This window comes from Peromyscus californicus, unplaced genomic scaffold (genome assembly GCF_007827085.1).
Source record: "Peromyscus californicus insignis strain IS unplaced genomic scaffold, ASM782708v3 Scaffold_17__1_contigs__length_78620276, whole genome shotgun sequence".
In the NCBI taxonomy this organism is placed as follows: domain Eukaryota; kingdom Metazoa; phylum Chordata; class Mammalia; order Rodentia; family Cricetidae; genus Peromyscus; species Peromyscus californicus.
In genome coordinates, this window is record NW_026294469.1 from 24,923,974 (window position 1) to 24,945,877 (window position 21,904).

The 21,904-nt window shown below is 45.2% G+C and overlaps 1 protein-coding gene across 2 annotated transcripts in view; it reads right to left on the reverse strand.

Annotated features, from left to right (window-relative positions):
* Positions 1 to 21,904, reverse strand: part of Sil1 (SIL1 nucleotide exchange factor) — a 249,916-nt gene that overhangs the window by 74,754 nt on the left and 153,258 nt on the right. For both annotated transcript variants that reach the window (XM_052741878.1, XM_052741877.1), the window contains exons 4-5: positions 12,597 to 12,717; positions 3,820 to 3,919 (exon numbers count right to left, since the gene is read on the reverse strand). In XM_052741878.1, the coding sequence (XP_052597838.1) occupies positions 3,820 to 3,919; positions 12,597 to 12,717 (221 nt within the window). The remainder of the gene's footprint in view (positions 1 to 3,819; positions 3,920 to 12,596; positions 12,718 to 21,904) is intronic.

The window sequence follows — 21,904 nt, forward strand, 5'->3', positions numbered from 1 at the left end:
AGAGCTAAGAGCAAGCCATTAAGCAGAAGTCTGGCAGTAGTGGCACACGCCCTTAATCTGATCACATGGCAGGCAGAGTCTCTGTGTGTTCAAGGACACAGCCAAGCGGTGACCCGAACCTTTAATCCCAGTACCAACCACAGAGACCTGGAGGTCTGTAGAGACAAGTGGTGATGAGGAAATCATGTGGTTGCGTTTAGAGCCAATGAGAAGGTAGAACAGAAAGGCAATAAAAAGATAGGTCACACAGGAGAAGGTCTCTCTCTCAGGGAAGAGACAGCAGTGACTGGTAAGCTAAAGACTATTCGCTAGTGCTCTGATCTCTTAGGCTTTAACTCTGTATTTGGCTCTGCGTTTCTTATTTACTAAGACCGTTTAGAATTTCATCTACATATGTGTGTGTACATACATGTATGTCATGGCATATGTACATGTGCATGCATGTGTGTAGATCAGAAGATAAACTTGCAGGGTTGAACTCAGGTCATGAGGATTAATAGCAAGTACCTTTATGTACTGTGGCATCTTGCCATCCCCGAGACAACTTTGAGGAACAAGAAAATTCATCTAAATATATTAAAGCAACTATCAATTCAAGAGAATGGATACCCTTTCTCCTGCAGATTTCATGTCAAATCTTAGAAACACAATTGAGAGATACAGCCAATATCTGACAGGATTGTTTTTTATAGACAGAGCAAGAGTGTCACCCTGTTTTAACACCACGTTACATAAAACAGACTTAAAAACTAATTAGCTAACAGTATGAAAGGCTCTGTAGCCAGGAACAGGAGACCTGTAAAACACGAAACAAAAACAACAAACCCAAACCTATTTCAAGCCAATCTGCTTGTTCCAGAGCCAGTGCTGACAGCACATGGTCAATGAACTGAGTCAGTCTAGACCAGCTGCACACGAGAGCAGAGGACCCAGTTCCAGTACCTCTGTGTAAAGCTAACAACTTGACTGACTCCAGCCTCCTGAGTGCTGAGATTCTAAAAGTGAGGGGGGAGGAAGGGCCTCCACCCAGCAGCTACTAGAGTCTTGCTTTTAAGCTGCTCTGTGGATCCTTTTGCAGATGGGAATGGATTCTTTAAACAATGGAAAACTTACGATCTTTGCCCTTACATTTTTCAAATTTTTCAACAATTACTCATAGTTTCCCACACTAATTAAACTCTGAAAAGAAATGTCACTGTCTGAGGAGGAATTTCAATCGCACTTACCCAGGAAAGCCGAGAGAAGTAAGGTCAAGTGGGTTTTCATCACAGAAGAACTGGACCCACGTGATACCCAGAGGGAAGGTGACAAGTGAGGTCTAAAGCCCTGGCCACAGGGACACCAATCTGGAACCCAGGCTCCCAGACAAAGGCATTCTCCCGGCCTCTCCTTTACTGGGTGGCACCTTCACTTCTCTTCACCTCTCTCTGGCCAACCAATGCAGCAGGAAGGCAGAATACCGTGTATCGCTTTCTCTCACATGCTAAAGTGGTCAACCTGCCTCTTCCTTATTTTTTTAGACTTATATTTATATGTGTGTATGAGTGTCTCACCTGCATATACATATGTGTACCATGTGTGTGCCTGGTGCTTACAGAGGTCAGAAGAGGGCACTGGATCCCTGGGACTGCAGTTACAAAAGGTTGTGAGTCACCATGTAGATGTTGGGGATCAAACCAGGGTCCTACACCAAGAGTAACAAATGTTCTTCTCCACTGGGCCAAGTCTCCAGTGGGCCCCTTCCTTCTAACACACACTCTCTAGGATGGACATGTGATGTTGGTAAACTAACTAAAGACATGAAGGCTTTGGGGGTTTGTATTGGTTTGGCTTGGTTATCTGAGACAGAGTCTCTATACAGCCCAAGCTGGCCTGCAAACTTCCTGTGTAGTCCTGGCAAGCCTAGAACTCAAATGCTCCTCCTGCTTCAGCCTCCAGAGTGCCGGGTTTACAGCACTGGAGTTACAGGAGTGTGTCACAGTGCTTGGCATCTCATCTCCTTTATAAATCTCTCCATTTTGACTGTTTTGGTCCTACGGATCTACAAGTGTTTTCAAATACATGATGTCCTTGCTGACTTCTACTGTTGTATTCTACAGATTAGCATACTGGTGTTTTGACATCTGATAAAATGCATTCTGGGTTAGTTTATCGTTAGTTTTGTTAGATGGTCTTTGAAAGGAAAACAGTTGACTGCTTCACTGGGTTCTGAGGACAAATGTTGGGTAACACACAGAAAGACTCAAACGTCATAATCTTTTGCCTCAGCCTCCCTGAGATTACAAGTGTGTGCTTTAGTTCATCATAAGTAGGTCGGCACTGGCTCCACTCTGAAGGTTCATTAGTCTCAGAAACACTTCTAAAGAACCTGAAGAATTCCTGGGACTCACGTGGTAGAAAGAGAGAACCAACCCTCATAAGAGGTTCTCCACCTGTGCACACAGCTCGCACCTCCCCAAACCTCCAAAGTAAATACATAAATATAATTGAAAACATTTATAAATCTAAAGGACCTAAGCCATTCTGAACTAACACACAAACTGTCCAGAACCTAATGCTGCCCTTTTAAGACTCTCCCAGTATTCAAGAGAAAGGGCCAAGAGGCAGTCAATGGCAAACAGGGTCTGTGAAGAAGAAAAAGAGATCTACAAAGCAGCTGTTACGGAAAGTTCTTTCAGGGCCACCAGGTACCAATGGGAATACACAGAAATCAGTTGTGATATTCCCTGGAGAGCATGTGAACTCATGGTCCACACCAAAGTATTATTTCTTCCTGGCATAGCTGTATCAGTGAGCTCTCCCAGAAATCAGGGGCACAAATTCTTCTGCTTTTCCTTCTTATACCTTAGCCTGTGCGGAGATTTAGGGCTGGTTGTTAGCAGTCATGTGGGTGCTAGAAACCGAACCCAGGCCATCCGCAGGGGCAGACAGTGCTCTTAACCACAGAGCCATCTCTCCAGCCCTATTAAAACAAAACAAGACCCAAGTTTGTGTCTAACCTCATTGTTCAGTGAGGGTTCTGGGTTATAATCACTTCCGTTTTATTCTACAATTCCTCCAAACATGCAGAACATTGGATCCTACCCTAAAAAAGAAACACTCTGAGCAGTATTTTATTTATTTATTTAAAAGATTTATTTATTTATTATGTATACAGTGTTCTGTCTGCATGTATGCCTTCAGGCCAGAAGAGGGCACCAGATCTCATTACAGGTGGTTGTGAGCCACCATATGGTTGCTGGGAATTGAACAAAGGACCTCTGGAAGAACAGCCAGTGCTCTTAACCGCTGAGCCATCTCTCCAGCCCTGAGCAGCATTTTAAAAATAGTATATAAAGCCGGGCGGTGGTGGCGCACGCCTTTAATCCCAGCACTCGGGAGGCAGAGCCAGGCGGATCTCTGTGAGTTCGAGGCCAGCCTGGACTACCAAGTGAGTTCCAGGAAAGGCGCAAAGCTACACAGAGAAACCCTGTCTCGAAAAACCAAAAAAAAAAAAAAAAAAAAAAAAAAAAATAGTATATAAAGATGGTGGGCAGTGGTGGTGCATGCCTTTAATGCCAGTGCTCAGGAGGCAGAGGCAGGCAAATTTCTGAGTTCTAGGGCAGCCTGGTCTATACAGCAAGTTCCAGGACAGCCAGGGCTACACAGAAAAAACAAAAACCAAACCAAAACAAAAAAAAAAATAGTACATAAAGGCTTTTTTAATTTGTCATAAATCCCTTTTCAAATTATTTTACATTATTATTCTAGGCCTACTACAAAAGCTTCCAGGAAATCAGTCTCTCCTGGCAAAAACTAACAAGAAAGACCATCACATACCTGCTCATCCTTTGACTTCTCCGTCTCCACTCCCTCCTTGAATTTGGCCAGGGCACTCTTGAGGTCCTGAGATGTGTAGGTGTTGGTGTTGATGTCCAGCCTGTCCACACAGAAGCCGAGAGTCAGAAGACACGCACTTCTCCAAGACGGACGGTGCTGACTGGTGGCTGGCTCCCAGTGTAAGCTTGGCCAGCCCAGCTCTAACTCTCAGTACTCTGTCCTAGCTCTGCCATGGGGCAGCCAGAGCCCAACAGGAGACTGTACTTGAGGCCAAAATGGGGTTATTTCACAAGGCAGAAGGAACGGAGGCCTACACTGCACTACTACTGCCTTGTAACTAGCTGCTCGGGGCGGAAGCCAGTCTGTGTTGCTGCCTTCTGAGCCTGAGTCCTAGCAGAGCCTCCGGGGGCAATGGATTCAGACACAGGAGTAACAGACACCCCATCTATAATCCTCTGGGAAGCAGAGCAGGGACCCGAGACCTCCAAAATGTCCCAGACTTGATTTGACAAGCCAACTTGTCTTGGGTAATGAAATGGGTAGATTCACACATTAAAGCCAATGTTTGAGCACAGAGGGGGTATATCTCAGTTCAACAGGGGAACAGATATGAGAGACCCAGGAGGAGAATCACGTCACCTTCTCCAATCATCTCCAAGAAGATGGAGTAAAGGAACCAATCTGGCAGCGATCTCAAGGACCAATGGAGGCGACAGCGGTTTCCTGCCAAAACCCCCGGGGCTGATTGGCTTCAGCCAGCCATCCTGACTGGAGAGAGAGCCTCTTCGGTGGGAACAAAGTGAGGTCCATCCTGAGCTCTCAGCTCAGTCAGTGAACAAAGGCCAGAGCAAGTGAGCTGACCTTTCGCAAGACTGTCCAGCTGTGGTTAGATTAAAGACACAGCAGGACACTTTACTGGTTGAGAAGGGGAGTACACAGACATCAGTTCTTAACACATGTACCCAAACTCTGAAGAGTCATACATTGTGTTCATGTACCCAAACTCTGAAAAGCCACATGTTGTTTCTCTTTGAACGTAGTCCAGTGATGTTACAGCCTCAAACTTGACAAGTTTTCCCTAAGACCTCATAACAATCAAATGCTCACGATCCTCAATTCCATTGACTTACAATTGCATGTCACATACAGTACATACTCAAGATTTCCACCATTCACAGCACATTATCACAATTGTTAGGAAAATGGACTGCCATGACCAGTTCTGATGGGGCAAGGACCGAGGAGTAGATTTTTGGGAAATGGTTTTACTAGAAACACGAGACTAGATTTAACTGAAAATATTCCAGACACAAATGCACAACTGAGATTCTGAACTGCGGTTTAATGTGCTTTGTGTTGTAGGACAGAAAACTAGCCCCTCTATGGAATGCTATGGTGATCTCCCCAGACAGTCACAGTCTCTCCTGATTCAGTATCCTGCTATTTTCTGGTTTACCAAAAAAATAAATAAACAGTGAATGATTTAACCTCTTAAAAAAAGCATTTACACTTTAAAAATGGGATGAGGTAGGATCCCCCCCCCTTCTAAAAATGTTTCTAGAGCTACTAAAAAACTCCTATTTACAAAACAGTTGATAAAAACACTCCTCCGGATTATACAAGAGGGGAGGTGGGGCCCACTGACAGACAGGATGCACGGTGAGTCACACTGGCTTCTTTCTCTTCTACTTGTGAGGCTGGCCTCCGGGTTTCCTCCTCTCTGTTTCTGCAGGTAGATCTGCAGTTTGCTAGTCACCGCTGCAGACTGTCTGCCCTTTGCTCCCTCTTCCCTTTCATTTGCACTGTTCTGTCTGATGATTTACCCTTCCCCTCAGCTTTTTTTACTTGCATCCACCTCAGCAGGGGCGGGTTTGGCCCACCGCCTCATGGACGGAGTTGGGCTCCACCTTTGCCTCTCAGTCCATGCTGCTAACCTTCCTCTTGGGCATCGTGGCAGCACAGGGTAGGAGGCGTGTGCAATGCTGAACCTGCCACAGAATTGCATGGCCTAGCTGCCAGCCACACAGAACTACTGGGCCAGTGAGAGAACAGGACATTTCAAAGGAAGGGGAAATGGCTACTGTCCTGCTCTATTCCAGATTCCAACAGGTCTCAACCTTTATTAGAAGGACGTGTGTTCAGGACTCTCCTCATTCAGCTTTGATTCATCATAGAGTCTTTAGGGCTCTGAGGAAAATACTTGTTTTCTCTAAACCTCAGTCCCCAACTGAGTGGTACTATAGCTAACCACTCCCATTTCTTGAGCACTAACTCATGTCAGCAGGGGCTACTCCTTTACAGGTGCATTTCATTCAAATGATGAGCACTGTCTCAAAGTAGAAGAGATACAAGGTTCTCTCCCTCCATTGCCAAGCACATGAGAATATCACTGCTCTGTCTCCATCCTTGGGAGCTAAGGATTCAGGAGCTGCAGGAGGAACAGATTCTCCTCCTCCTCCTTGACTTGGCAAGACTAATCCCATTTTGCCTTGCATCTAATTCCTGCCTAGCACATGAGAGACACAGGCCAACCTAGTCTATCTAGCAAGTTCCAGGCCAGCCACAACAAAACAAAAGACGGTGCCTCGCTCTGTAGCTTTGGCTAGCCTGGAACGTTGCAATTAGACAAGGTTGGCCTCAAAGCCAGCCTGGAGCCACCCTGTCTCCGCCTCCTGAGTGCTGTTTTGTTTTCATTATTTTTCTTCCTGTTTACATTGCCATTGCTCTAATGCAGATTCTGTCCTTACCACGCTGCTAACACTGTTCTGTTTCTGTTGTTTGTCTTTTTGGGGGGCAGGGTCTCATACTTCTCAAGCTGGGCTCAAACGTGCTAGGAAGCTCTGAGTATGATCTCGAACTTCTAATCCTCCTGCTTTTATATTGAACTAGAGATGGCCCCACAACTTCATGCATACGAGACAAGCCCTCCACCAGCTGAGTACATTCCCAGCCCCTTACCCGCTGTCTAACACTGTTCATCAAATTACCTATGACTGATAGTCAGACCCAATGGATTCCCCACTTACTTCACGTTGCTCTACCAATCAGCAGCATCTGATAGCTTTTAACTCTCCTGGTTTGTTACTATGCTAGCCTGGCCCATCATTCCTCCTCTATCTCTTTACAATGCCTCCTCTCCTACCTGAAACCCTATATGCTGGAATGCCTCACAGTTCCGTCCTTAACAACCTTCTTTTCTTATCTCTAGGGTGAGGGAGAGGTGGCTATGGCTTGTTCCTTTGTTTCTCTGGTCTTTCAGCATTTACCCTGATATATGGCTCTGCGTTTTTATTAAGACAAATTAGGATTCGTGCTACACTAGAGTGAGACATTAAAATATTTATCTGACAGTGATGCCCACACTAATATCTTTAGTTCAAACCCCTCCCCTCAAACAGCAGGATCTTATACAACTACCTGCTAGGATTAATCTTGATTTTCATGATTAATTTTCAACTTTATTTCATCAGGTTGGGTGGGCCCAGAAGGGGAGAGTGCTGAGGGGGACTACTGGGGGTTGGCATTTCAGGGTCAGGCAGAAGCCTGGCACAGGGGAATCTCCCAGGGGTCTATGAGGAGGAGCCCAGCTTTGACTTCTAGCAATAGTAGGTAAGTAGCCTGGACTGGCCGTCTCCTATGACCAAATTGATGCCTGGCCCAACTGTCAGCAGACAGGCATCATCCAGCAAGTGATGGAGGCAGAGGCAGAGACCCACAGCCAGACATTAAGTGGAGTTCTGGAACTCTGCAGAGGAGGAGAAAGGATTGTACGAGCCAGAGGGGTCGAGGACACCAAGAGAAGGCTCACACAATCAACTAACCTGGGCTCATAGGAACTCTCAGAGACTGAATCAACAACCAGGGAGTCTTCAGGAGACTGACTAGGCCCTCTGCATATATGTTACAGTTGTGTAGCTTGTGGGACTCCTAACAGTGGGAGCAGGGGTTGTCTCTGGCTTTTGGAACCCTACTTCTCATACTGGGTCGCCTTGCCCCTGGGGAGGTGCTTAGTCTTACTACAACTTGATAGGCCATGTTTTGTTGATACTCATGGGAGACCTGTTCTTTCCTGGATGGAGACAGAAGAGGAGGGGATTGGAGGGTGGGAGGCAGGGAACAGGGGGGAGGGGGAGGGAGGGGAGGATGGGGATGGGGTGACAGCCGGGATGTAAAATAAATAGATGAATTTAAAAAAAAAAGGAAGGAATACCCAGGGGATTTTGCATACCTGTGAGTGTATCTGTGGAGACTGCTAGTTGCGGTTAGCTACTGAGGCCCTGTCCTAACCAAGGGCCTAACTTCTTGATGGATTCATAAACAATGGCACTTGGGGAGATGACAGAGGTAGATCCCTGTGAGGGAGGCATGTCCTGAGCTATCTCTTCCTGTACCTGCCCTGCTCTCCACCATGTGAATCACTCTGCTCTGCCATGTCCTCCCTACCACAACGGTGTGACACTTCCGAAACTTCAAGTCCAAATAAGTAATTCCTTAAATTATTTCTTTCAGTGTGTGCTCACAGTAAGGGGGAGACTGGCTACTGTATTACCTCATACATCTTTGGTCTCAGGGGTCTTTTGTTCAAAAACACAACAATAAACACCCACCTACATTAATTTACTTGGGTACAGGTGTGGTTCCACAGCGTGGATGCGGGAGTTAGAGGACAGCCTGCCGGTTCTGGTTCTCTCCTCCCACCATGCTCCGGGGGATAAAACTCAGGTCATCACGTTTGGCAGCAAGTGCCTTTACCCTCTGAGGCAGCCAGCTAGTCCATCCAAGTGAGTCTCAGATGTTTAACACATACTTCACACTTACTTAATAAAAAATATCACTCATGATACTTGTCTCTAAAAATCTGGCCCAACTGCAACTTTTCTATTTCAAAAAATAGCACCTTTAAGCACTCTGTGGCTCAACCCCCCCAAACGAGGCCTTATTCCAAATCTTCTCTCCTCTTCACCCTCTACATCTGAGTCACCAGCAAGTCCTTTTAGCTACACTTCCAAACTAACTCTAAATTCACCCACTCTATATCATGATGCCCTGGACTTAGTCACCACTGGGTCTGGTCCTATGAAAATGGTGACCTGGTGGCTTCTGCTTCTTTCTCTGGTTTCAATCTCTTATCCAGACACAACGATTATTCTGGTAAGCTACACTAAGCCACTTTCTTGCCTAAAATGCTCTAGTCCTTTCTGCTATACTTAAAGGTGAATGGAGAGCATTCAGAACGTTCCCTAACACTCCACACACTGTGTCCTGGCCCCACACATCTACCGCTCCATTCCCATCTCCTCTCAGTCTCCCAGTGCCTCTTCCTCTAACCATTTGAATCATTTTCCTGTTTGTCAAACTTGACAAAGCCTGGGGCTCTGCCTTTTGTTCCATCTGCTTCAAATGCTATAACCCCCAAACTTATAAGCATAATGTTTTGAGGGATTTAAATTCTCTTTCTTTAGCCTTCAGTTCAAATATGCTGATGAGGTCTGCCTTCCCAAATCATCCTATCTAACATGGGCTCCTGCAGAGACTCATTACCTTGGCTCATTTCTTCCCCAGAACTTATTATAATTTGCAATTATCTTACTCATATGTTTATTTTTTTGGTTTTCTGCCTCCACTCACCTCATGGAGGTTACCACTTGTCTGTTTCGTTTCTTACTGTTTCCCCAGTGCCTGTCACAGGCATTCAGTAGTCTTTGTGAAATGAGTTAGGACGGCAGGTAAACAGCTTGCCTTTGGCTTATCTCTTCACCACTATAGCAACCACAGCATGGCAAATGCCTGACCAAGGTGGTACAAGTCAATGGAGTAGAATCTGTCCTTCACTCCTCTAACATAGGAGGAAGTTTCAAAGAAGATTCCAGGGCAAATTGATGTTTGTTCTATGAAGATGTTGACAGGATGTAGAATAAAACTTTTATGCCTTTCATACCTAGAAATATCTTGAAGTCAGGCAGTGCCAAGAGTAAGTCCCTTCTGAGAGAGCCCCAAGACAGGGTCTCTGCGCCAGGCTTAGAGCCCACAGGCATCACAGCTCTAAGTAGCAATGTGACCAGCAGGACTAGTGGAGAGGCTTGGCTCCCCGAAGTCTCCAGCCCAGGGGTTTACTGACTCATCTGAACAACCTGATGATAGAAAGCTGCATGCCTTATCTTCCAAACACACTAATCAGATAACCAAAACACTGCCAACGTCAGGATGCTGGCTCTTACGTCCTAAACCTCTGTCCCCAGGCCACTGCCCCACAGTCAGGAAGATGCGGGGAAATGAGACTGGAGAATGTGGGATGAGGCTCTGTCCAGAAAGGCTGCAACAGCCGAGAGAAAAGGAAATGCCCTGCATATCCTGGGGATCTAGGGCAAAGCTCTCAGAAGCAGTTCACAGGAGAGAGAGAAGCAGAGGAAAGAGTGCGAACCAGTGTTCTTCCTCCTTATGGTGTCTCTACAGAAGGCTTCTGCTCTAGAGCAGCGATTCTCAACCTTCCCAACGCTGCAACCCATTAGTACAGTTCTTCGTGTTGTGGGGACCCCCAACCATACAACTATTTTGCTGCTACTTCATAATTGTGATTTTGCTACTGTTATGAATCATAATATAAATATCTGATATACAGGATATGTGATATGTGACCCCTGTGAAAGGGTCATTCAACACCCACCCCCCCAAGGGTCAAGACCTGCTCTAAAAGCACTGCTGTAAAAGGGGCAAAGACAAAGTAGAAAGCGCTCCTTCTGAGGACCTGCAGTCGGGGTAGGGGAGGTGGGAGGCCTACAAAACAACAAACCAATAGCTCTCGATTAATCAAGTTCCTGGGTCAATATTCTTAAAGCCAAGAAGGAGGTTGGCTTTTTCATTAAAAAGTAAGAATTGGACTAAGTATGAGAGAAGAGTTCAAAGTGCCTTGATACACTGAAGCATGTGTATATATATGCATGCTTTCTGGAGGAGGGAAAGGTTAGCAGGGCTGTACAGTGACATCTGATTATTCTTATACGGCTGTGAGAAAGGAATATTTGTATGATTTGGGCCACTGCAGGTACAGGCCTATATGAAGAGAGGGGAGAAGGAAGAACGTCCCTCTTCAATCAAATGCCTCCACTTTAATGTAAAAACTGTCCAAATCTGCCCATGCTCCTTTGTGGGTTTTGTGAGTGGCTCTTGACTAATCAGGCACATGGACCAGCTAAATCTCTTGGTCAGGTATGTCAAGGAAAGATCTTAGAACTGGAGGGAGGACTCAACAGTTAAGAGAGCTTGCTGCTCTTGCAGAGGACCTGGGTTCAGTTCCCAGCACCCATGGTGGGTGGCTCACAACCACCTGTGACTCTAGTTCTAAGACATATGACACCCTCTCCTGACCTCTACAGGCACCTCACACACTCCACATACATAAACAAATACACATTTTTTTTAATGAAACAAAAAGATAAAAAGAGTAGGGTAGTGGTGGCACAAGCCTTTAATCCCTACACTCAGGAGGCAGAAGCAGGTGATTCTCTATGAGTTTGAGGCCAGCCTGGTCTACAGAGTGAGTGCTAGGACAGCCAGGGTTACATGGAGAAACCCTGTCTCAAAAAAAAAAAAAAAAAAAAAAAAATCAGATCTCTAACATCCCTTTATAAAACTGTAAAATTTACTAAGCTACTAATAATCAAAAAGTTGAATAGGACCTATTTAATGTACAATTAATTCCAAATAATTTACATGTTTCAGAAGAGGGTCCACACACTCCCTGTAATAACCAGTTAGTACTTTAAGCTTTAAAGCTGTCTCGACTCCAACACTATAGCAAGAAAGCAGCCACAGATGACATGTGAACAAGGGAGCATCTGAGTTCACATCATTTCCACAGTCACGACATACTCCTCATGGTTTTTCTAACCATTAAGATAAGAACCAACTTAGTTCGTTGGCCATACCCAAACAGGCAGCAGTCCCAACATGCACAACCACGGGTGTCTGGTTCCTGGGTTAAAACGCTATATATAAATACTGAGAGGTCTAGAAAACCCGGCCACCACGTGCCCGAGTTTCCTTTCCTCTCTTTCAGGAAATACCAAGCAAGGGAAACTTGTTAATTCGAGGCAATTAACAGGAAAAATAGAAACTGTTAATTCTCTAAAATCAAATCGCTTGAACTGGTTATTAAAAAGTTAGGAACCCTGCAAGCACTGGGAAAGTGGTAGTTTCTACTCATGTACTACGAGAAAGCCTATTTTAACACTGACTAACGAGAGGAAAAGTTAGTCTGAATTAAAGACTTCTAAAGGCAATTTTATTGTTCACCAAGGAAGTATCACCGAAAAGCAGAAGGCCTAACAGGCTTGTTTTAATGAATAGATGACTCACCGGTAATCAGCACATTAATTGTTGGGATTCAAAGGGGTGCTCTTAGAGAACTGGGAAACAGCTTCACTTTTAGGACAGGTTAAGCATTCCCTACAGCACCTATTTTCTTTGCAAGATATTTCTTTCCAAAGATGGTGGAAGTAAATTCCATAAAACCCTGACAATTTTACCACAAATTCTACACTGTCAAATTTCAAATAAAAATTGTAACATACCTAGCCGGTCATGGCGCATGCCTTTAAACCCAGTACTCAGGAGGTAGAGGCAGGTGGATCTCTGAGTTCCAGGACAGTCTGGGTTACACAGAAAATCCATGTCTCGAAATAACAAATAAATTCACACTTATGAACTGGGTAATATTGTTAGTATTTCCAAATCAATGTCATCACTAAGCCTCCTAGTCCCTAGGACCAATACAGTACCTTTTGCCTTTTTTAAATCCTTTCAAATTATTCTGGAATTTGTCTTCTTGTTGGAGTTTCACCTCTCTTGCTCCAGTCTGTAGATTCAATCGTACATGAGATCCTGCAGGAACAGCCTGACCTGAAAGTCAGGAAGAGAAAAGTTACATGGGGTACAGGAGCCTTGGCGGGACAGTGGGGTGGAACGGCTGGTACACACCAAGAGGGCTGAGCAGTTTCTGAAGGTCAGTTTACCTCTTTGACCCAGCTCTCTGTGTTCTGGCTCCCACACTGTACTCACACAGACTCTTTTCCTGTTCTCTAAAAGAGTCTATACGACGTTAAGGTGGTCAAAAGGACCCACAATCTTAAGATCAACATCTGCTTATTAGAATGTGATTATGAAGTCTACTTTGTACCTTCTGTGAGCATGGCTAATAAGCTTTGCTGTATGCAGTGGGTAAATGCTGGATAACTCCTCAACTACCATCACTACATGGTGACATTACTGTCCTTTTCTGTTACACCTTTCTTGCCCCTCCCTTGAAAGTCGCACAGCATCCAGGATATCCCAGAATGCTAGCAAGCTTTGTAGCTCATCACCCTCATTTTTAAAACCAGGCTCTTTTGCACCTCTTTTCCCTGATCACAGGAACTGTATGCCAGAGGATGGTATATAAACTATGTGGTTCATAACACTCATGCATAAGAAAAAGGAAGCTGCCAGGCTTGGTGATGCAAGCCTTTAGTCCAGCACTCTGGAGGCAGAGGCAGGCAGATCTCTGAGTTCAAAGACAGCCTGGTCTACAGAGGGAGTTACAGGGCTACACAGGGAAACCTGCATCCAAAAAAAAAAAAAAAAAAAAAAAGCAGCAAGATATAGCAGCCAAGGAAGCAGGCAGCAGAGCTAAGAGAAACTGAAAAACTACGCCCACTTATCTCAGAGGAACAGATCCATTAGCTGGGGAAACAAGTGTTGTAAATGGACTGGCTATGTGTATGTAATGCACAAAAGTACCCAGGGATAGTTTACAAGCAACTACGCCAATATGCCAATATCACGTACTACAAATAGAACATCACACTCATTCATTCAATCATTCAGGGAAAATTCATTTACCAGGCAACTATTACACACCAGGCCACCATGGTAGCTTCTAGGAATATGAAAATAATTTTTCTGTAGGTTCCAGAAATAAAAAAACGATTTATTGTTTTCACCATGTAACTAGCTATCCTAGAACTCATTATGTAGCCCAGGCTGGCCTTAAACCCTTAACCCTCTTGCCTGAGCCTCCTAAGTGCTGGGATTACAGGCTTGTACCAAAACATCCAGCACGCCATCACAGAGACGATTATCAATGGCTGCAAATATTGACAATTCATAGAAGGAACTGTCTGGAGATTGGAAATTTGAAACCAAAATGATGCTCCAAAACTGGGGGTGACGGCACACACCTCTAACCCTGGTATTCAGGAGGTAAAGGCATGAGATGAATGAGAACTTTTCTTAAAGAAAAAGATTAATTCGCCGGGCGGTGGTGGCGCACGCCTTTAATCCCAGCACTCAGGAGGCAGAGCCAGGCGGATCTCTGTGAGTTCGAGGCCAGCCTGGTCTCCAAAGCGAGTTCCAGGAAAGGCGCAAAGCTACACAGAGAAACCCTGTCTCGAAAAACCAAAAAAAAAAAAAAAAAAAAGATTAATTCTGACACTTGGCCTTTGCCTGTTTTCTCGGCCAGAGGATGGTCCTGTGTATTGGCACTGAGCTTGATTCAGGAACACAAAACAGAAAACAGGCATGGTAGTAATACCTCTAATCCCAACACTTAGAGCCTGAGGCAGGAGGATTTTGAGTTTGAGGAAAAGGAAAAGAAAATTCAAAACTCAAGAATAAAACCAAATCCTCTTCTCCATCTCTCCACTGCTGCTTTGTCCAGACTACCATCATTTCTCATCTGGACGCTGTCAGAACTTCCCAGCAGGCCTGCCCCACCCCACCCTTGTGTGTGCGTGTGTGCATGTGTGCGTGCGTGTGTGCGTGTGTGTGCGTGTGCGCGTGTGCGCGCGTGTGCGTGTGCGTGTGTGTGCGTGTGTGCGTGTGTGTGCGTGTGTGCATGTGTGTGTGTGTGTGTGTGTGTGTGTGTGCAGACAAAGAGAGACGAGAGGGGGAGAGGGGGAGGAGAGGGAGGGAGTCAGAGAGAGAGAACTAACGAGTATGCTCTCCACTTCAAACCTGATGGTCTCCTATTGTTCTTGGGAGAAAAGAGAAAATCATTACCCTAGTCAGTGAGGTCCACCAGTGACCCCCATGAGAGAATACGTACCCCCATTAGAGGGCCATTTTACCCACTGTTCTCTTTGCCTAGAACACTACATCTAGTACCACCTCCATCTCACGGCTCCCTCCGAGCTAAGGGTCAGTGCCCGCTCTGAGCAGCAGTCTGCTTCCTCAGACCAGATCTGTCTATCCAGGAGTTTTCACAGCACCACAATCCCGTTACGGCATGCACCACAATCCACGGTTGTAAGTTTTTGAAGTTTATCTGGTTATATGTTCCCCATTTTCTTCCTAGGGATCGCCTCATGGTTCAGTATACACTGAATGCTCAATGACTGTTTGTTGAGTGAAAATTTTAATACAGAAAGAGGAATCTTTGTTGACTGAGAGCTTTTCACTGGAGCAAACAGACTCACAACAAGTGGTCATGTTAAGAGTTATTTTTGTAATAAAGTACTAATGTTTATAATAACAATAGTGACACCTTAATTTTTTCTGATTTTTGGTCTCAGAAATGGGATAAAGAAAGAACATGAATATATAAGCTTCAGATATAATGGGTAGAAGAGAAATAGGATCTTATGTGAATAATTATTTTATTTGGAGAAAATTCCAAAATTGCTCTTTTCACATGAGCAGCCACAGGGGGCAAGAAGAAGCACAATAGTGTTGATCCAAACACAGGTTGGGCTCAGTTAGTCTATGAAGCCAGCTGTGGCAGCAGTCACAGGGGCAACGGAAAACAGAGCATTTCAAATGTTTCCACCCTGCTGGGAAAAATGCCAAGTTGGAATGTGATCTGACCCGCATCTCCCAGCTTCTGTAAAGGAAGGAAAAAATAGCAAACAAACCAACCAAGGAAGCACTGGGAAAGAGCAGAGAAGTAACAAGACAGCCAGAAAAAGAAAGAGGCATTGGATGAAGAGAAGGCAAGGGCAGAAGACTGGGATCCCAAACCCGTACACACCCCCAAAGCCTCCGGGGACTGTTACTCCACCACTGACTCCTTGGAGGCAGATCCCAGCCTTATTAGCCCAGCCCACAGAGACCACATTTCTACAGAAAGCACCCATGCTCTCCCTCCCGAGACCGTCACTGTGCCATCACCAGGACCCAGGTACATGACGCCCGCTTTTCTCATCTGGATCACAACATTGCACCCATTTTCTCCCTCTCTACCTGCTACTCTATACTATGTGGCCCTGCACGTCTTCCTAACTAAGGGCAGAGTGGACTTGCCAGTGGACTTGGCTTAGAAGATGCTTTGGCTAACAAGATACTACCAAACACGCTGTTTGGAATAGGCTTTTGTCCCCTGGTGTCTACTATCACCATAAGGAAATTTGTCATACCTAGACTTCTGTCCAAAGCAGAGGAGAGACCCATGGAGCCAACTGTGGACGCAAACTGCGGGCTGGAGGTAGATCACACTAAGTATCGACATAATCAGCCATGTCAAGCTGAGCTGTAGGAATTTACTTGAGATAATTTTAAATTTGTTTAAAAAATTGCAAAAACAGTACAGTTCCCACATATTCCAAATACCCTTTCCCAAAGTTAGTATCTTACAGTCATAGAAAAATTAATATTAGTGTTAACTAATTAAAGACCCCCTTTAAGCCTTACCAGTGTTCCCACTACCCAGTTGTTTCCTTGTTCTAGAGGTTACTATTGGGTTTTGGTTTTTTCTTCCTCCCTCTTCTCATGTATATACATGTGTGGTGTGTATATCCATACATGCATGTTCACAGGAGTGTGGGTACGCAAGTGTGGAAATCTAAGGTTAACATCAGGACTCTCCCTATTTCATACTTCCACCTTACTCTTTAAGACAGAGTCTCTCAATCAAACCCAGAGCTCACAAATAAGGATTGTCTCAATAGCTAGCTTACTCTGGAAATCCCCTGCATATTTTGAGCTAACTCAAAATGGCCTTCTTTTTTTTAATTTATTTACTTTTTATTTGTATGCATTGGTGTTTTGCCTGCAGGTATGTCTGCATGAGGGTGTCATGTCAGATCTTGGAGTTGCAGTGTTGAGCATGTGGGTGCTGGGATTTGAACCTAGGTCCTCTGGAAGAGCAGTCAGTACCCTTAACCACTGAGCAATCTCTCCAGCCCCCAAAATGGCCTTTTGAAACTTCGAAGCCAGAGTGGCATACTTCCCTCAGCGAGGCCACACTTCCTAACCCTGCCTAAACAGGCACAGACTAGAGACCAGGTATGGAGGGCATCTCGTTCAAACCATACAGCCAGTGTCCACCTTCCAAGGCTGGAGCTGCAGGGGGCCACCAGGCTCACTTCATTTACATGGACTCTGGGGCTCAGAGCTCTGCTTCTGTGGGTTCTGGGGAGCAGACTCTGCCTCTTGCTTAGGTAGCCCTCTCTCCAGCCCAAGAGGAGCAATTATTTTGCTGCTCAAAATGTTTCAACTTTAACAATGAGGAGGAGTTCCTTTGGTCGGCTCTCACGTTATCTTAACAAGTACCTGCTTCCTCAACACCATTTTCTTTTTCAAAGTATTTCTTTACTTTCTGATTCCTCAAGAAGTTCCATGTTCACCTTATAGTTTCTTTTTCTCAGATCTCCTTTTTTTTTTTTTTAATTGGAAAACAGTGTTTAGAAACCAAGATTAATGCTAGAGTTGTTCATTCCTACTAGGGAGACGTCGATTCTAGCACCTCTGAGGGACACAGATCCCTCATCCATGTCTAAGTAGAACACATACCCAAACACACCGACACTTCTGTTTATTTGGGTGCATATGCTTTTGTGATAGGATCTCACCCAGGCTGATGATGACTTGAGCTGCTGATCCTCCTGCCTCCCTTCTGAGTGCTGAGGTTACGGATAAGTGCCACAATGTCTGTTTTATATGGTGCTGGGGACTGAACCGGTGCCTCATGCTAGGCAAACACTCTACCAGCCCTTACCTATATATATTTTGAAACTTACAAATTTTTACAAATACCACAGACTCCAATGTAACGTAACAGAATCATCTGTCTTCTCACTTTCCTTATCTATGACGATCTCTCCAACCACGAGAAACCTGGCTCTCATTATCTATGACACATTTACAATATAATAAACTCCACAGTGTAAAGCCATGAGTTTCAAAAATGCCAACCTATGGGCTAGCAAGAGAGCTCAGTGAATAAAGGCACTTGCCCCACCCCTCACAAACCTGGGTTCAATCCCTGGGCCCCATGGGGTGGGAGAAGAGAACCAACTCCTACAGCTGTCCTCTGACCCCCTCCTCCAGCTGTCCTCTGACCCCGTACAGGAGCTGTGGCATGCGCGTCACACGTGCACAGGCACGTACCAATAACACATACCAACAAAAAGCTGTAAACAAAAATTTAACGCCAATCCATGTCTTTTTTTGTTTGTTTGTTTTTCAAGACAGGGTTTCTCTGGGTAAGAGCCCTGGCTGTCCTGAAACTCTCTTTGTAGACCAGGCTGGCCTTGAACTCACAGAGATCCACCTGCCTCTGCCTCCCAAGGGCTGGCATTAAAGGCATGCACCACCACGCCCGGCTGCCAATCCCTATCTCTATGAGAAACAGTTTCTCAAACTAGACCTTAGCATCACTGTGCAGCACTTCTGTAACTGGCTCTACACACACAGTCTCTTGGGTTGTCATTTCTTCCCAATGCTCTCTGGCATTGTTCTGTACTGAATCTGTAATAGTTGGCTCAATTTTTGGTATTTACATTCCTTTTTGTGCCCCATCCCTCTGCATCCTGGCTGCTGTGTTACCTGTTTCTCTTGGGGGCACATGAAGGGCGTGTGAGCTATGACTACTTCTAAGAGTCAGAGCTACACAAGAGGGAATTACTGTTGCTTTAAGCCGCCAAACTTTGAGGTGTTTTGTTTATGGTGGCAATTCATCCCAATGGTCCTGAAACACGAAAGTTATGAGCAGCTAATAAAATAATGATTCTTTTTAGTGTTAAAATGTCCTTTTGCAAAATGTGATAATGATGATGATAGATGCTAGTCGGTTTTTATGCTAAAGTCTTTAACTCAGCAAAGTAAAAAGTTGGTTTTCGTCCCCAGAATTTTCATTTGAAGTTTTTCTGCTCCATGGAACATCACAGTCTAGAAACTACCCTTGTATTCTGCCTATCTTTCTTAGGACATTTGAGAATTATTCCCACTGTACACTTTAAATGAGTGAACTTGGTGGTAAACTCTCAGTAAATTTGTTAAAAAATGTTCATTTGTTCAGATAAAGACTACTGTCCTTTTAATCTTTGAGAAGCGATCAGTTTATCAGATGCAATCCAATGACAACAACTATTTCTAGGGGCCAAGGCAGCCTTTAAACTCAGAACCTAGAGACAGTCCCAACAAGGCAGTTCTGGGAAGGACAACAAAGTAAGAGTCAGGAAGTCTAAGACCATGAAGACCTGGGCAAAGAGACCTGGGAGAAGAGCAGGTAAGAAGAGTGATGCTAGCCGGGCGGTGGTGGGCACGCCTTTAATCCCAGCGCTGGGGAGGCAGAGGCAGGCGGATCTGTGTGAGTTCTAGGCCAGCCTGGTCTACAGAGCGAGATCCAGGACAGCCAGGACTACACAGAGAAACCCTGTCTCGAAAAACCAAAAAAAAAAAAAAAAAAAAAAGAGTGGTGACCCAGGGGTGGGACACAAGTGTCCATGGGGTAAGGCTGGTGAAGAGAGAGAGAAGGGCCATCTGTGAGAACACAGAGAATGGCCGGGCCTGTGAAAAGTGCCCTTTCAAAATGCAGTCAAATTTGAACATCTGAAAGCTAAACAAAACATAGCTATAAATAGAATTCAGCCTACAGATGCCAATTTGTCACTGCTGGAAAAGATACATTTCACCCATTAACAAATGTTGCCTGACTCAGTATTTGTCCTAGCTCTTCCTAGGGCCCAGTGATTAAAATTTGTCCCTCCAGGGCTCAGAACCACAGAGACCTCCTCAGGCCATGAGACTGTGGCATCAGCTGGCTGCCCAGCCTCAGCAGACACAGCACCAACTAAGATGGATGCTTTTGTGCCGGCCTGGCAGCAGGTGTTTCTGTTTTGTGGCTTCAGGAGGGAAGAGGTATGAGGTATATTCTGTGGATCCTGCAAAGAGGTTCTCCACACCAGGGTTTTTAGATATGCCTGGATACAGAAGCATAAAGCCAAAAGGCTGTCCCCACTGGCACATCCAGTGAACTGTTCGTTTGTTTCACTCTTTTGGGGGGGCCCGCCACCCAGCTCCCAAATAAATCACACACAGAGGCTTATTCTTAATTATGAATGTCCGGCCTTAGCTTGGCTTGTTTCTTGCCAGCTTTTCTGAAATTTTCCCATTTACCTTTTGCCTCTGGGCTTTTTCCTTTTCTTACGTCTGTAATCTTACTTTCACTCTTTCTCTGTGGCTGGCTGTGTAGCTGGGTGGCTGGCCCCTGGAGTCCTCCTCTTTCTCTGGTTGCTTCCTTCTTTCTCCTCCCAGATTTCTCCTTCTATTTATTCTCTCTGCCTGCCAGCCCCACCTATCTCTCTCTCCTGCCTTGCTATTGGCCGTTCAGTTCTTTATTAGACCATCAGGCCATTTTAGTCAGGCACAGTAACACAGCTCATCTAGTTAAACAAATGCAACATAAACAAAAGTAACACCTTAAAGTAATATCCTACAACAATAAACACTTACAAAAACAACAAAAAATTAAGAAAACAAATATGGAGTCACCGGCCTCAACATCCTGACATCAGAACATGCTGACATCTGAATGAGCACCTGGGTTTACCAGCAATGCCTGGGAGCCATAGCCAGTCAGAAGCAGGAACCAAAAAGTCAACAAGGACAAGGTGAGTCTCTGAAGGGCCCTAAAAACCCAGACTCCAAGCAGCTCAACAGACTAGTCTCCATTGTAACTCAAGGCACACAGCCCCACACTTTAGCAACAAGGGACAGTTTCAGTGACTGCCTCTCCCACCAGGACCCCCTACCATTGGCCTGGCTCTGAACTTAGGGACTGCTGAGTGTCTGGGACTCTAGTTGGCCTGGCTAAGCACAACGGAGGCTTCTGTCTCTCTCAAGGAACATTCTCTGCCCTTCCCCCACCAGTAGACGTGGACGCGGCGGCTCAATAAGCCTTGGGCAATCGGACTTCTAACCTGACCCTCTACCCACTGTTGGTGAGTGAATCCTGCCTCCAGATATTGTTGCATCACTTAGTGCTAGATTGTAAGGTTGTTGAATTCATTTGCTGTGTGCTTTCTCTCTCTCTCTCTGGTGTGTGAACAATAATAAATCATGCACTTGAAAAAGACAACTGACCACCTGCCTCTCTGTGACAAGTAAGTTGTATTAAGACACCACACTACCGGACCCTGAAACTCTGATACCCAAGCAGGTTTGTCTTTGGTAGCCAGATACATTTAGCCAAATTCCTTTATCTTTCTGAATCTTTGCACCCTTATGTAACAAATAAAAAGAATTTACCACATCTGCTTTCCCTAATGTGCTACATGCTTTGTAGAGAACCAATGAGAAAGAACTACTGTGTTCAGAAGAAGTAAAAAGTGCTTCAGGAAAGCAACCTGAAAGTCTCCCAAAAGGTAAATGTCAACCAAGATGAAACACACTTTATTTTTTTTTTAAGTTCTTCAGGTATATATTAAGAGTAACATCTCCCCATTAAAAAGCTGAATTTCTGAAGGGCAGGGACCAATTACTCAGGCCCACAGCTCGGGCTCAGCTCCAGGGCACACAGTAGGCCTCCAGAACACCAGCTCCTTCTGCTACACCAGACAGAAAGGAATAGAAAGAATATGCCACACCACACGCTTCACTAGGCCCGCCACCGCCTAACTAGGGCTGGGCAGCGGAGACAGCCCAGGCCTGGTTGCCATGACTACCACAGCCCTTTCCTCCAGCTTTGCCTTTTTATTCAAACCCCAAACAAGCCCTGGCAAGGTCCCTGCTGCACACAGATGAGCATCTCAGTCTCCAAGGCAGAAGTTGAACTGAAGAAGTGACAGACAGGAATGTGTGCACAGATCTCTAGGGCACTGAACCCTGAACTGTA